At 35.2% G+C, this 17,348-nt stretch overlaps 2 protein-coding genes across 3 annotated transcripts; one reads left to right on the top strand and one right to left on the bottom strand.

Moving 5' to 3' along the window:
* The first annotated feature begins 6,814 nt into the window (after positions 1 to 6,814).
* Positions 6,815 to 9,014, top strand: LOC103438362 (homeobox-leucine zipper protein HOX11-like). Its single transcript, XM_008376909.4, has 4 exons — positions 6,815 to 7,311; positions 7,423 to 7,799; positions 7,998 to 8,077; positions 8,243 to 9,014. The coding sequence occupies exons 1-4, from the start codon at positions 7,023 to 7,025 to the stop codon at positions 8,607 to 8,609; spliced, it is 1,113 nt and encodes a 370-aa protein (XP_008375131.2). The 5' UTR covers positions 6,815 to 7,022; the 3' UTR covers positions 8,610 to 9,014.
* A 1,904-nt stretch (positions 9,015 to 10,918) lies between these two features.
* LOC103438361 (uncharacterized) lies at positions 10,919 to 16,832 on the bottom strand. 2 transcript variants are annotated; one of them, XR_011582529.1, is made up of 7 exons: positions 16,166 to 16,832; positions 15,204 to 15,250; positions 15,043 to 15,088; positions 13,358 to 13,453; positions 12,492 to 12,614; positions 11,998 to 12,077; positions 10,919 to 11,339 (listed from the first exon to the last, which is right to left on the bottom strand). XR_011582529.1 is itself a non-coding variant. In XM_008376908.4 (7 exons), exons 1-7 carry the CDS (start codon positions 16,619 to 16,621, stop codon positions 11,231 to 11,233), a joined length of 939 nt encoding a protein of 312 aa, XP_008375130.2. In that variant the 5' UTR covers positions 16,622 to 16,814; the 3' UTR covers positions 10,919 to 11,230. The 2 variants fall into 2 exon arrangements, 1 of the variants encoding a protein (XP_008375130.2); XM_008376908.4 differs by having other exon boundaries at positions 13,376 to 13,453; positions 16,166 to 16,814.
* Positions 16,833 to 17,348: the final 516 nt, after the last annotated feature.

Here is a 17,348-nt window from a genome sequence, read left to right on the forward strand (position 1 = left end):
GTGACTATCATGAGTCATGCATGCACGCCTTGTAAAAGTTGATTATGACCTTTGTTGGGTTTGACTGCCTTTCTCCATCTCAACTCTGAAAGTCGATCTTCAAGTCTCAACCCCACAACAACAGAGTCTCATTGATCATCATCATCATATTTAAATTCAATTGGGTTCGGATGGCCATCCTTTCATTATTTTCTCTCTCCTGATTAACTTAAAAACATTTCTGTTGTAATAATGTTGGTACCAAATTAAACAATGTTATTATTACAACAAAGTTATTACTTTACAAAGGTGTAAGTTATAATAATTATTTTTTAACTCAAGAGTTATTCTTAATAAAATTGTACAGATATAAAGGCATCAGGAAAATAGACATAGCCTTAAGTAGCTATTAGTGGTTAGGAAGATACATAAAGAGTTATGTTCTTATTGACAATTATTACCATGTGGAGGTAAATTTTTTAAGACGAAATCTAAAAAATTATAACTTATAACAATATAGAAGTTACTACTATTTATAATTGGCTCGAGTTCAGGCTAAAAACAATTTCTTGACAAGATAAAAGTTGATGTAGATCATATGCCTAATGGACTGAAGATCAAGTCCAAAGGCGCAAATCGGGTAGTAAGAACAAAGCTTTGCAAATTTGGGCTTTGGTGTACGACTTGGGTTCATAATCCGTTGTTTTGAAACTGCGACACACATCAAACTCACCACTTTGTTCTAATAGAGGACTTTTCAGCTAAATTTCATTGTTTACAAATTTTTATTAGGGTTTTAAGTTTCAAAGACGTTTTCTTTATTTTGTTAGTTTTCTTAGTTTTTTAATTATGCAAATTTCCATCTTCTTCTTCTTGGACGAAAATGTACCTGCAAAACAAGTAACACTTAAGATCAAGGCCAAGAGTCTCACGCGCCCATGATGATTTTGGAGGGGGGTGTTTTGGCCGAAGAATCTCCAATGCCAAAGTTAGAATTTGAGAGAAAGTGTTTAGAGAATTTTTGGGAGAGAATTAGACTTAGGTTTTTGGAGAAAATGAGAGGCTATATATAGGGTGTGGCCGGCCCTATTTGGAGAAAAAGGGACCGGCCACTTATGGTGGTATTTTGAATATAATTGCAAGATATTATGTCAAATAATATCTTGCAATTCAATTAATTTGGTAATTAATCCCAATTTGAAAAAAATAATTGGGAGTTACCTTGTGGGTGAGGATTTGATGATGAGTAATGAAAGAGTTTTGAATAAATACCATTTTGATCACATTTGACCTTGATTGAGCCGTTATTGTCTGTTACATGTGCATGGGAATCCCGGTGTGCCTTGTGGATAATTTTATCCTTTTCACCGAAAAGTACATGTGTCGCCTCCATAATTTTCTTGATTATTTTTTGCTCCACACATCCCTCCCCTCTCTTAATGTAGATTAGTGTAAAATATCGCTTGTAATTAAAAAAGATGGATGTTTAGACCTTAGGTTTGTTATCTTATCAATTATCAATCAATAAAGTTTGATGTTTTATCATACAATGATGGATTCCATACCAGAAGAGAAGGTGGCCTAGTTCACTGCGAAGTTCAAGATCTTCTGCACCAAGTTCGGCCACTTCGATTATAAATGTGAGAATATAGGTGCGCTGAATCGGTATCAGGCTGTAAAGGCACATGTGCTCCAAGGAGATGAGAGTTTTAATGGTGAACATGGTTCGGCTATTTGAATGTTGAACTGCAAAATGCACTTGAGAGTAACGAGTCATAGAACACTTCACTTCACTGGGAAGTTAATGAAGTGACGTCTTTGGGCAAATGAATTAAGAATTCTTTGCCTGCTGAAACTTGGATATGTAATCAACCAACTTAGAAGTAGTCCAACTGAAGGTGCTTCTATGTTGCTTGCTTCTACGGCACCAGAGCTGTTTACTTGTCTAAACTAAAGGTGTCGCCGATTGTCAACACATTGTTGTTCACTTATCCAAACTGAAAGTGTGTTGACGTGGGAGAGGTGGGTAAGGGTAGCTAGTATTTTTCTTAAAGGTGTGAGAAGTGTTTCATGTAAAGCGAGGTTTTCGCATAGAGCGTTTTGAGTTGTTTATTGAGTTGAAGGGGTTCTCTATGTTACAAAATCTCTTGTATTTATAGGGATAAATTTCGTGATGGCCAAGTCTACCGAATAGTATAATTCTAATATTCTTCAGCATATTCTTTAAATAGACTCGGAATTATTCTCAGTCGAAACTCGATTGTCGCAGGATCTCGCCGTCTTCGACTAGGACTCTAAACCTAGATGATTATGTGATTGATTCAACCTTTATCCCGAAATCAATTCCTGATTCTTAGTATTCCTCTCATCCAATAGCTTAAAGTACATGGACTGAGTGCGTGCAAAATCAGATCCAAACAATTGTACAACATTTTAAAGAAAAACATATTGTATAATTCAATGTGATAGTTACTAAAAGTAAAGTTATGAAGACAAAAGGAAAAAAGATTATATTACATGATATTTTAATGTTGCATTAGTATTTGATAATTTTGGGAAAATTTTCTAGCTTCTTAAACTGGTTGTTTTTTTTTTAATATTGTTACATGTTTGCTTAGAACTTTGTGTTTTACCCTAGCCAATTTGAATAAGCCCAAATCGAGTTGCGTCCTCAATGTAATTTTGTTACAAGAAAAATGGAAGAGTAATAATAAATAGAGACTAATACAAATAGGGTAGTGCTATACACACACATTTTTACGCTCCACACATCTTTTGTTAATTTTTATCATTTGATATTCTTCAATTTATTCGATCTGACAACCAGAAATTGAGAGAGTGTGTGAGAAGTAAAAATAGGTATCTAAATAGCACCACCCATACAAATAATATGATACTGAATCAACAATAAACTTATTTGATTTTGATGGGGCAGCAGTGCAATATTTAGCAGCCTAGCCCGCAGGATTCTTGGACAAGGAAAAAGGCATATATAAATGGTTGATTGGAAAATCTAATGGACTAGACTTGGCCAATTAATAGTCAAATCCTTTTATCTTTCTCGTGCTTAACCAAATCCAATCACCCCTTTTCCCGATCTTCTGCTGTTAAGTGATAAATGAAATGTTAATTTTCCAAATAACTAACCAAATGAAATGGTTCAAACTTTTAAGCTTGTCGCGTGTAGTACGTACCCTGCAGAGGAGGAAGGTGTGTTTGCTAATTACTTGCTTGGAATTGGTATTTGGTAATAAGTCCAAATCTTCATTCTCCCCTTCACATTATTCCTTCTCATCTCCACGAATTGCCGATCACACCTAAAAACCCTATCTTAAAATGAATCTTAATGTGTTTTTTTTTTTCCACTCAGGCTGGCAATTGAAATGTACGTGGATACATTTTTATTTTACAGTTTTCTTACATTACATTTTAAATAATTTCTGATTGTTATTGCCTATTGAGTTTATATTTCATCAATAGCAAAAATTCATTAAAAAAAGACACCAATCGCATGATGCATGCATGCATCTCACTATCATATGTAATTTATCATCGTCTCAAGTCCACAACTCGTATGGTAGGATGACACATGCATCTATGATTTTTATTTTATTTTATTTTATCAAAACATGAACGAAACAGACCGCAGATTATTATTTTACGAGATAAATGAAATTAACAAATATAATCGTAAGATGAAAAAGTAGTTAACATGCATGAAAAGAAAAGGTATCTAATTAAATAATTAATCTTAAATTGAATCAAACAAAAAACAAAAGGCGAGCTTTTAATTGAAGAAGAGTGAGAACATCGGATTACTAGCAGGTTATCGTGATCATGAATGTTTTCACCCTAATTACATCCGAAACCAAACATTTAGGACGAGTGCTCTGCAATATCATTATTTTGCTAATCTTTCCAATCACTTTGCTTAAATTACGTGATGTGCATGAGGGACATCTTATGATTGCACATTTAGAAGCTTTAAAATGCAACTTTGTCTTTTGGAATGCGTTTTGATTTTGATAATCAATTGCATTACATGATCATTTCAAAGATTTACCATCATGAGCTCTATATAATAACGAGCAATATTCACAAACAAAAAACTTCTAATAAAAATAGAATTATAAGACACCAAACAAACAATGCCATATATAAACCACAATTTAGTTTCCATTTGCTGATTTTTATACCCTCAAATCTTAGGTTGACCAAATTTAAGGTAATGGTGAAAGTGATAGCGGTAGGGGTGATGTGATAGTGATGGTAAGGTAATGGTGTAAGAGGTTTGCTCTTAATGTGAGTGAGCTAGTGTATACGTGTCTTCTTTTTTTTTTTTTTTTTGAGGCGAGTGTATATGTGTTTTGATATGTAAGTAATTGGACAGATATTAAATATATTTAATTCTAATTAAATATTACAGAGGAAAATTAAATGAACTTATTTTGTTAAAACCTCTTACGAAACTGGTTGTAACCAACTCGATGATAGGAGAGTGGTTACCAACACATATGCACGGCTTTGGCCTCTCTTTTCACGTTAACGTGTCCAATATATGCTCGCCTATTGAGAGCAAGAATTGTAAGGAATCGAGAGAAGAGAAGATCGAAGAACGAAGAACGAACCTATTCATGATGAGTTCTTTTGTAGATACGAACTGATATTAATTAGGGCTTACTTTTGATTAGAAGTTCTAACTATTAGAGCGTGGTTTAATGGCTTTATTGGTTTTGATAGTTGCTCACAGTGGTGGATTCAGGAAGAGTCCCAATAATAAAGGTGAAAAAATTAATAGACAAAAATAACATTGAAAAGTTTAATTATAACATTGAAGTTTTATTCTCGAGTCTCTTTCAAGATTATTCAAATCAATGTAACACTCATTTTTCCTTGAACTTAAATTATCCGAATAAATAGAGGGTGCTATTGGCTTTGGTGAAAAATCTTTCCATGTTTCTTATTTCTACATTACACAATTGATAAAAAACACAAAATATATACCAATTAACCAATAAACAAAAAATCCATCTAAATTCCAATAATCACATGAGTATACAAACATAAAACATATCAATAATCATATCAAATAATTGACTATAAACCTCCATCAATATCTAATATACTTTAATTGAGATTAGATTAGAATACCAAAAACTTGCATGAATTTTGAACCAATTGATGGTGGTGTAGAGATTTGAAACAAATTGAGGTATGATATTGGAGTAAAGTTTAAATATGGGATCGGGTAGGATTTAGAATTTTAGGGTTTTAAAAATTAAGGAATTGGGTGAATTTGTGAAAATCAGGACAATGGGATGGGGAAGAGTGGGACTTGGGGGACGTGCTAGCTGGGAATTTAAAACAAAAGATACACTAACGATTACGTTTTGTATATTGTTTTAATTAAAAAAAATTAAAAGAGTTGGCCAAAACGAGCATTTTGGGCCAAGCCTTAAAAAAGAAAGCTTCTTCACGCGGTCATCTTCTCCGAAGACGCCGCCGCTTAGCCGCTGTAGCTTGCATACACAGGCCTTCCTCCTCGAGTGTGAGGGGTCCTTGGAAAATTTCAAGCAACGATTCAGGGTTGTCGAGGGGTCATGGGACTTCCCAGGTCTCTCTATGGGTCCGCCACTGGTTGCTCAATGATGTCTAAATATATATATATAACGCTTTCAAATGGTGGTGACATAGTTATACATACAAGGCGGTGAAGTATATCGTCAAAAGTATGAAAAATGAAAGGAAAAATTAGTATCAGGTCCCTAGTTTCTAATGTTCATTGACTAAAACCTTATTATTTTGTAGATTTTGATCAAAGTCCCTAGTATTAATATAAGTTACATAATTTTTATAATAAAAATTAGTAATTGATTTAGAGTTTTAATACTCACACCCTTACTAAACTCCTAATTAATTTTAATTCAAACATTTCCAAAATATAAAAAATAAAATTAGAATAAGTTTGTACCCATTAAATTTTTATAAAAAAATGATATGTACCCATTCTTAAATATACCAATTTGGTATATGAAAAGTGTACCCTTTTTAATATAAAATGTACCCATTTTTTATATAAACTTATATGAGTACATTCTATTTCGTTGATTTAAGAATGTATCAATGTCAAGCTTAACTGAAGAAATTCTTAATAATTATTAAGCCTAATGTCTTTTTTTTTTTTTTTTGAAAAATGTACCATGTTTTGGTAAAATAATTTTTTTGGTTTGTTTGAACGTACACATGTATACACATAATTTATTGGAGAGTATAATTTATCTTTAATATTTTTAATCCCATAAATTATGGGTTTTATTTAAAATATCATTAATATAAATAACTATAAATTTCATTTTTAGTTTAAAAATAAAATAACCTACATAGAAATACATTATTACATTAATGTCACGGACTTCAATCAAAAACTAAAAATCACAAAAGTTTTGGTCAAAGAACATTGATAGTTAAGGATCGTATCAAAGGTGTTCCAAAATGAAATCTATCAAAATCTTAAGAGATGAGACTAGATTTGCTATGACAATAATATAGTATAAAAGCAATCACAGTCCATCGGAATCCATGACTTCTAAAGACTATTTTAATTCAAAAATCAACTATTGATCCAGTTTATCTATTTTGGCTTATTCATTGAGACACCACATTTTGTAGACCACTAAGCAAATAGATTAGGTCCTTTGAAAATGTTATAAGGCACCAAGTCACCTGCTAAGCGACTGAGTGAAGAATGAGGATGGAGGTCGATCGAGGAAGATTGCAAAATCTTGAAATAAAGTCTCGTGTTTCTTCCTTCTTCCTTTCACGTGTGTTTGTCAACCAAACTGAGTAGTAAGGTCGGTCAAACTGGTTCCCACAAACAACCTCAATTATTATTATACAATAAAGAAAAATTCATAAATTGATTAATAAATCACAAAAAGGGAGAAATTGAAGAAAAGAGAGAGTAGTGTTTGGTTGAGTCTGCGGTTGTATATAAAAAGAGAATCTTTTTTCAAGAAACCAAGGCTTCAATTTTCTGGAAGATCATGGAGCTTTGTTTGAGCTTAGGAGGTCATGAGGAACCTGCAGAGCGATCAGATCAGAACACCACCACCACCACCAAAACGACAGAGTTTTGTATGAGCTTATCAATCGGTCCAAGCTGTGCAGCTGGTACTACTAGTACTCCTCATCCTCCTCCAAGACATGAAGCAGCTGCAGCAGATAAAAAGCAAGATGATGATGATGGTGATCATATCCATGTAGATGATCATGTACCACTTCAACTTGATCTTCTCCTTTGGCCTACTCCTCCTTGTAATCAGATTCAAAACGGTGAGATGGAGTTTATTAAATTCATTAATAATTACCATTTTAATTAATTTATCTTTTTGTTTTAGGGTTTAATCAATTATGTTTCTGGGTATTAATTAATGGCATAAATAGCTGGTGTGCTGTCCATGAACGTGATCAACAGAGTTGAGGAAGTGGTGGCTGCTGCGTCGTCATCGCACACAAACAGTGGTTCGTCGTCGTTTCAGATCATGGATATCGGCAGTAATAATCACAGCAAGGGCAGTGCAGGTGATGATCTGAATAATAATTACCACAACGTCTACAACTACAAGAGGATGGCTCACTCTGCAGAAGCACAAGGAGATGATGAGGGAGAAAGGGCATCTAATTCCAGGGTGGGCAGCGATGAGGTGGAGGATGACATCATCAATGGTAACACTAACACCTCTAGAAAGAAGCTCAGGCTCTCCAAGGAACAATCTGCTTTTCTTGAAGAAAGTTTCAAAGAACACCATACTCTCAATCCTGTAAGTGTAAAGTTTTAATTATATATAATTAAGGACACAAAACATATGAAAATGTTCTCTTATTGGACTCTTTGTCTTTGTCTCGCACCATGAATGAGGACCATATATAAACTAGGTATTGTTTCGCAAGGAACATATTAATTACACATATATATATATAGAGATCTAATTTATTTATGATATTAATTAATGGCGCAGAAGCAAAAGCTGGCACTGGCGAAACAGCTTAGTCTTCGTCCAAGACAAGTTGAAGTTTGGTTTCAGAATAAAAGAGCAAGGTATCTATACATCTAATCTAGCTATATCATCTGCATCTGTATTTGTATATGAACGTAGAAATCGTATTACCTAAAAGGGAGTTCTTGTTGACAGACAATTAGTTTACGCAAAATATTGGGACTTGAATAATGGATGATATGATGATGTGAATTAATTGAGTGCAGGACAAAGTTGAAGCAAACGGAGGTTGACTGTGAGTTCCTAAAGAGATGTTGCGAGACACTGACGGAAGAGAACAGAAGGCTAAACAAAGAGCTACAAGAGTTGAGGGCTTTGAAGGCTACTCATCACTCAAACCCATTCTCCATGCAATCACCAGCCACCACCCTCACCATGTGTCCTTCCTGCGAGCGCACAGCCACCACCGCTAACCCAGCCAGCAAAACCACCAACAATACTAATAACAATAATAATAATAAAGTTGAGTCAACTAGTACTACAAAAGTCCAAGCAGCTAAGTTCCCTCTCAAAAGACCCAGCTTCTATCCATTTTTTCAACCCAAATCCCACTCCTCTTCCGCAGCTTCATGAATACTACCAAAGCTTCCTTCCAAATAGGGTTATATTTATTTGGTGGGCATGTACATTACATATACATGTATAGAAAGAAAAAATAAGCATTAGGAAAGTTAACGGTTCATAGTTTTCTTTCTGGGGGTTTGTTCTGTTTCATTCAGGTTATGCCTCATGGGATTTATAGAATTGGGTTTCTTTTTTCTCCTTTATTTTCTCCCTCTTTTCCCCTTTCTGAAGCCCCAACAGTTTATTTGTCTTCCACTTTTCTATTGATAGAGAAATAGAATTAAGAAGGAAACATAGTTAAGAAATTCAAGAAATTAAGAAAAAGTCGGGGTGTGTATTATATAATAAACAAGAATTGTTGGATTTTGATTTCTGAAGCATGCATGCTTTGAAAGGTTATCTTTTGGGATTTGATGATTTCATTTCAAGAAATTGAAAATTCTAGAGGGCGGTGTTGCATCAATTAACATCGTATATCATAGCATAGGCATGCATATTACAACTTGATGGAAATTGGAAACTAGTAGTAGCTGGGAGATGGAGATGGAGATTGAGATGGGAGTGTTCCCAGCCTATAAAAGCAAAGCTGTCGTTGTGGGGAGAAGGGAGAAGAATCAGAAGACAATATGATTTAGGGTTTTAGGGTTTAAATTTTAATATAATCATATCATATCGTACTCTAATTCATCCTTGGCTTTTGAAGGAAGCAAAATAGAAATGGATCGTGCATCATGCATGCAGATGCAGGGTGATTATTGGAGCCCAGAAAACAAGTGTGAATCAGTGATTGGGTAGAAATATTGGTTTATGAATGCATGCATGCGTTGGCTCTCCTTGTCCAATGCACATCACACATGCAGGTGACATGCATGAAACAATAATACCATGTGAGATTGCGATAGGAAGTATGCATAATCATGCAAGTTTAAAGCATAAAAATATGAGACTGACCATGGACTCATCTCCGACGTCCTTATTGGCAAATAACGGGAATTAATCACCTATTTCACAAAGCTTATAAGAAATTTACGCGCGTAAAACAAAACAGAAGTTTATTCTATGTTTTGTGATTGTAAAATTAGTGATTAAGATACCTACCACAACTCTTTTGACATTTCAAAAGATATGGATAAGAACAACATCCTACTATTTTATTTTATATGTGGTGTAGGAAATTCTTAATCCTACACCTTTCCAAGTTTCAACCAATTTAAAGACTAGTTTCTAATTTTAGTTTCTTCTGATTCTTCTCCCCATTTTTTCCTCATTTCAACTTTTAATAGACACATGATAACCACGTATCATCTTTATCTTTCCCACATCTCTTTATTCTGACAAAAGCAAACAAAAATAATAGATAAGATTAAACAATGATGTGTAAGAAAAAAAATTGAGGCGCATTTTCTTTTCATAATTCCTTTATAAGCTCCCTCAGGTCTCATGAGGAGACATCCAATGATTCTATTTTTAAGGAAGATTAGAAAAATAACACAAACTTGAACCATGTGTGGAATACGAATATTGGAAAAGTTAACCAAAAGTTGATGCGACAATATTACACTACCAGGGGATAACATTCTGATGTGAAAAAATAATTTAATAGTTGGACATGAGAATGGCATTTTGACTGTCAGAAGCAACATTGCTGTAGTCAAAGTATTATTCCCTTGTCCAAATATTAGTTTATTATTCGAGGGCAAAAGTATATCGATGTGTGGTTTTATTTTATACATGGCATCGTCTATAGAAAAGATTGGTGTACGAAATATAATCTAGTTGATATGTTAAATAAAGCGGTTTGATCTGTTAAGTTTGAATCTTTTTTTAACATAACTCGTATACTTTGTGCTTGAATGTGTAAAGGTGAATCTCGTGGAGATTATTGACAAATGACTCGATATTAGAGAGAAGAGGAATTGCCATTTTGCATGAGATTTTACTTAATTTTCTCTAATTCAACCAATTGTTTGCGGTTTGTTCGTAGAAGAAGGAAAGCCACATATTTAGGCATAAACGATCGCTTCCGCAAGTTGCTCTTTGTATGTAAATTTTGTAAGAAAACTTGGTTATTTCTCTTTCTACTTTTTGTGACCTCGATCCGGATTGATAACAGAATAGCTTCTTAATTTTCAGTCATTAAAGGCAGGGTAATATTTTCACACCAACTTTGGGCTTAGAATTTTGAGAGGGGCAACTTTTGGCTACTATTCCAAATTTTCTTTCAAAATATGGAACGAGGCCTTCAAAAAATATGACAACTTCCCTTGCTTGCAGTTGCATGTCTAAAAGCTCATCTGTTAACGAAAATAAACGAAAAATGACCAGAGAAGGAATTATTACAATACAACTCAACTTTTTGGTGTCGTAACAGCTCACAACGCTCAACTTACAATCAAACGCATGGAAATACAAAAAATTGTAGCTCACTCGGTTCCCACAATTTTTTCCTATCAACTACCACGCCCACGTAACATACCACCAATGATGTTGACTGTTACAGCAAAGTACAATTTGTACAGCGAACTTGCTTGAATACCGTACACATTTTTCATCATTCCAGAAAAAAACTGATTTGGTAAGGAAGTCCATTGTGCTCAATGTTAAAGAGGTCCGATAGAGCAACATATGGGTCAGTTTCCTGAAGCTAGATCATTTCTGAACTGTTCTACCAAGGGAGGAAGGAGAAGCGCAAGCCTAGACTTGTACCTTGCAATTCGCTGTAAGCGTTCTTCTCTTAATCTACAAAATAAACACCAAATAGCTAGTCAACCTCTGCAGTCTGTTTTATCTGCAGAAAGTGTAATGCCAAAGCTTTTTGGAAAACAGAACATCCCAGGTATAGTGTATGACTTATCTTTACCTAGAGAGTGATAACCCTGTTAAAAAAATATAAGATATCAGGTTGTTAGACCCTTGTTTTTGTTTTTTGTTACAACGGAGGGAATCGAACTCTTGACATGGCCTAATCCTAATCCATTTTCCCACCCTCCCACACCACTTGAGCTATCCCTAAAATGTCTTTCTTCTATTTCTTTTATTTTTCATTTTCTTGGGGCAATTTAATATCTCAAATTAAAAGGTCCATTTTTCCTCCAGCTTTGGACTTCCATTGATTCAGTTTTAGTGGCAACCGAAATTCACTTCTCTTTCGAGATATTTTTCACAATCAAAGCTTCAACAGAAAAATAAAATGGATGAGATAAATCAACCGCAAATATACCCTAACTTAATCTTGCAAATGGTAATTATAATTCATATATGATATTCCATTAAACCCATTAACTTCAACTACGGTAAATTTAATGTTTGTAAATCAGCTTTCAAGGCTTAAAATGACTATCTGTGACAAAGGAAAGTCAACTCACTGTGTGTAAGAACCAGATTGTGAAAAACTTACCGTGCTCGAACCTTTCTGGCGCGTTTGACATGTCTTTTTAACAGATCATGTGGTGATAAACGCTCAATGTGTTCCTCAGCCTGGAAGCAAGAACAATGAAACTAAGTACATTTTTTATAAGCACTATACATCTAATCGTTAGGTATAGGAATCGACAGATTCGAAAACATAGAAGCCTCACTTTTTAATTTATGTGCCCTCTAAGCTTAAAACTTACTTGTTTAAAGGTAAAAACTACAAGCAGAATCAAAAAAAAAAATTCTGAAAAACCAAAATGAAAACCTAAAGACTAGCTAGAGGTTGGGGGGGGCAAGTGAAGAACCTATGATCCTCCAATTTGACAAACAAACTCTTGAAGTCATATATCTCAAATTTTTGTAGCTGGAATCAAACAAACTCTTGAAGTCATATATCTCAACTTTTTGTTTCCATTTATAACAATTCAAAATAATGATTACTGCTGCCAAATATAATGGTTATCATAAAAACCCAACCTCGTCCTTGTTATCATCTCCTTTTTCTTCTGCTTCACCGCCCTCCTTCTTTGGAAGAGTAGCACTTGCCATAGGTATTGGTGAAGGTTTCGGAAGAGACCTTACAGCATCACCATATTGTGGCTGCCAGCAGAGTAAAAATTTTCCAAGATCATTAGGGCAAAATCATTATAAATGAAATAGGTAACAACAGTACTGCATCAAAAATCAAATTAGTATATTCCCACATTAATGTGCAGTTTGAACTGCTAAGGAAAACAATACATCAGTGCAGAATACAATTATTCTATTACTGATGACTCCTTTTGTTTGGCCAAAAAAACCTAGAAAATTCAGGTATGCATATGGGCTTTCAGTTTCCTATCTTGTTTGGTCTAATTATTAACAATAATAATGTCAACAAGTTGTATCTAAATTTTTCCCCAGGGCACAATAGCTGGCGACATTATAGCCCATGATCTTTTTCTATTGTAAGAGGACCATTTTCATGGTACTGATGTGAGACTACTAGTATTATAGTAGGTCAATTTATCCTAATGAATGTGTTAAGACATTAATTGTCTAGATGAACTAGCTGGTAAAGGTAGTAACAAGATGTGGTATCATATATCCACTGTTTCGTCTGACCAGATAATTCACTCAGGAGGCATTAGCACAGAGTTAGACTGGACTCATTCCAACCCGATATTCCAGGGGATGGGTGTCAGCACTCTTGAATTATTAACAAATGTTACATGAAGGCACTTGTGGATCTAGGCTTTTCAAACAACAACTTGAGTACAAATTAGGCTTGTAAAAAGATCGAGTACTAGATTCTTATAGGATAAAAGCAAAGTATCAAATACTACACAAAACAAGATCTCAACCTATGATATGACGCCAACCTGAATTTCTTCAGGAAAACCGTTCCTCATCCATGACCGACAGTGCACATATAGAGAAGCTCCATCTGTCATCCTGACCTGCATAAAAATAATTCCAAATAATTAACACCAAAAAAAAGTATGTGAACTAAAGACAAGTTATAATTTGCATCCTGGTTATCCTACATACATCCAGAAGGGTTTGATGAAGGATCGATTCATTCATCTCAGAAAAGATAAAATCCAGGTTGTACTTGTGGTTTTTTTTTTTGTTTTTTTAATCTCTCTACCGTTTCTGCTGCCATTAGCATTACTTTGATATATAGTTAACCTTAAAACTACTTACTGAAACTACATTGGATTAACTGCAACATAAGTACTATATGTATTTGAAAATTTAGCTATATGGTTGATGGCAATCAACACGGTTGGACTTCATTGTAGGGTGTCCATGGGAGGAAGTAAATATCAAAAAGATGGGTTGCAGTTTCTAACTAAGTTTTGTGTCCTTCAACAGACATCCATCCGAGTCGACTGTGCCCAACAACAAGAGCACATTATTACATTTTCACAAATGGAACATTCATGTGTCTAAAAGGTTATCCTTTGTCTAGACATAAAGTATGTAGAGATGTGCACAATGCACACGCATGCAGAGGCACACATGATATGGGTTTGTAGAATGGCGCTCTCAACCCTTAGATGAATCTTAAATAGATGCCTGCACATTATTGTGCTCATTCTACACTGCCATCCTATTTTGTAGATATGAATATCAAGAAATACTCCAGGTATGCTACCATCAGAAAGGATGATTAAACAACTTCCCTGATGTGAAGGAAAGGGAGGAAGGAATTTAACTGATGGAAAAGAAAGAAAGAAAATATATCAGACAGATCCACTCTATCAATCATTCATATAAACTTAAACGAAAGAGTAACATCGAATGACATTTTTCCCTCAAAAGTCAAAGAAAACAGGCAAAGCAAGCAAAATATCCACACAATCACTAAATACCGTAAGGTTAATCATCAACTCATAACAATCCCTCCTATAAAGGGGGGGAAATGATCTTTAGAACAACTAAAGTCATCTCTCATTACAAATAATTCATGATATGTGTTTTATATGGGTGATGTATGTGACACACCAAGCACAGCTGCTGATTCACAACCACAATGCCCTTTACCTAAAAAACTGAGACTAGAAACTGAAAGACATAGAAACAAAGAAGTCATAATAATAGAGGGCTGAATAACAAAGTAAATGACAGTACAGACTGTTTCTGACATTCTATCATATTCAATTGCACCATAAACTTGAAGAACAAAGCCTTCAACCAACTACTAAAAATATATTGAAAAGCATATATTCAATATAGAATGAGGTAGCCATTTCTGCCACTAATTATGTTCCATTTTTAGCTATCAGTTCCTCTTACTTGAATGAACCTATGAAATGATCAAGGGACCTAAAATAGAAGTGAAATTAAGTGCTGTAAATGGATGTTATAAACCATGCAGCATATCCAAATAAATTAGACAATGATTTAAGTACACGACCCCCACACCAAGGGATCTTTGACATCGACTAGAGCAAATTAATAGATTTAACGAAAGTCTTAATAGCAAGATATTATAATGCATCTATAGATGCAGAGCCAATCAGAAAGCAAAGTGTTTTCTTACTTTTCGACCTCTAATGACAGCTAAGTTATCATCTTTGCTTTTATCCCTGCAGAAAGCACATCAAGAACAAGTTACATCAGTCCAAAATTTGAAAAAACAAATAGTCTTATTGCAAAAAATATTAAAAGAAACAAATGTTGAGACATTATATCCAACATTACCTCATGTCTTTAAAACCATTGCTGTCAGGAACTGAAGATGGAGCAACCTAAACCAGGAAGAAGACATACTGAATAAATCTCCAAATCTTGCATTCAGACTCAACAGGCAAAACTTTTTATGAAAACAAAATAAGAATAAAGCCACAGAAAATAATAATAAGAATTGCAAAAAAAAAAAAAAAAAAAACCTGTATTCGGTTTGGCATAGAATGTTCAATGGCCAAAAAGTTACTACGTTTCGATTGGCATAATATTCATGTCAAAACTAAATCCATTATCTAGTTTACCCATTCTGGCTGGCCAGTTTACTCAAAACTCATATTGCCTACCAAATACTAAAGATATTAACTGCATTAATTTCTTATGTCATCGACAATATTGAACCTAGTATTATTCAGAAGAGAATGAAACATAAGCAAGATGAATGCCTAACTTGACCTGTTCAAGATGTAGAACATTCTTTTAAGACAAGACTCATATAAGCCTGCTCACTGAGGAGTTTTTTTTATTGACCTTGGGCAAGCATTTGCAAAAGCAAATATAAAGTCTACATTACCACCAACACTTCTTTATTCTGATTACAAGTCGGAAACACCGCCAATCCATGTACAATACATACTTCAAAGTGCTAAAAATCAAAGCTTCTGATAAAGCATATTTTCCCTTATGGACTGATAGATACATAGGCAGAAAAAGAAGAACTTTCTACCCATCTTTTTGCTTATTCTAAATAACCTTTCTTATTTTCCGTAATAAATTCACCCCAATACAAGTTTTCAAGATGTTACGCAAAGAAAAAAAAGGCTTCTTTGAGTCAAAGAATACTACCAAACAGTAAAACTTTACTATGTGTTTGTGTGTAGTTCGCCCTACGAATAAATACCTATGTAAAAAATGTAGAATCAAAAGCACACCATCGAAAGATCAATTAAACCAACGAAAAAGAGGAGAAAAGTCGAGACCTCAGGAGCAGCAGAAGAAAGGGGAAGGCCCCTAATAGGAGGAGGAAGAGGAGAAGGTGCTAAGCTGTAGTTGGGTCTCATCAAATGCACAGAAATAGGCTGCTGCGGAGGGAAATTGAGATGGGGCCGAGATGGGTACGAAGTTCCTGCGTTGGCCACAGTGACAGGGGGTTCGCCTCCTGCAGCGGCGGCGGGGCGAATGGGCCGGGTAATGAAGCCTCGGCCTGAGGAAGCGAGTGGGTACAGAACCCCCTGATGATTAGCAGCTGCTGATGCTAATGGTGATGATGATGGCGATTGGGTCCGAATTTGGAGGGATTGGGCTGCGTAAAGATTAGGAGGAAGAGGAGATGATACGGCGGGTCTTACGGGCCTCGTCGTGGGTGTGTTGGGGGCGGCGGCTCCGGCGGTGGCCGTGGCGGCTGAAGCAGTGGTGTGGTTGGGATCCATGGCCATGGTGGTGTCTGCGGGCAGTGGCGGGGAAATTTGGGAATTTTGGTACGCTTTGGTTTTTAATTTTTGAATGTTAAAGAAAGATCCCCACTGCTTTATACACACAATTTGTATATAATAACTATTCACACTTCTCAAACATCCTTTTATCTTAATCTTTAAGTAAATACAATTTTCTTTTGATTTTCTCTCTATTTTTAGTAGGGTTTCCATGTTCTTTACGATGTTTTGACAATTGATAGCATTAGTTTGTCTAAATAGTTAGTTGTTAAGGGGAAAAATCAATAGAGATCAAACCACATTATAGTACAACAACAACAACAACAAAGCCTTTTCCCACTAAGTGGGGTCGGCTATATGAATCCTAGAACGCCATTGCGCTCGGTTTTGTGTCATGTCCTCCGTTAGATCCAAAATCAAGTCTTTTCTTAGGGTCTCTTCCAAAGTTTTCCTAGGTCTTCCTCTACCCCTTCGGCCCTGAACCTCTGTCCCGTAGTCACATTTTCGAACCGGAGCGTCAGTAGGCCTTCTTTGCACATGTCCAAACCACCGGGACCGATTTTCTCTCATATTTCCTTCAATTTTGGCTACTCCTACTTTACCTCGGATATCCTCATTCCCAATCTTATCCTTTCTCGTGTGCCCATACATCCCACGAAGCATCCTCATCTCCGCTACACCCATTTTGTGTACGTGTTGATGCTTCACCGCCCAACATTCTGTGCCATAC

Source organism: Malus domestica, chromosome 07 (assembly GCF_042453785.1).
Source record: "Malus domestica chromosome 07, GDT2T_hap1".
Lineage (NCBI taxonomy): Eukaryota > Viridiplantae > Streptophyta > Magnoliopsida > Rosales > Rosaceae > Malus > Malus domestica.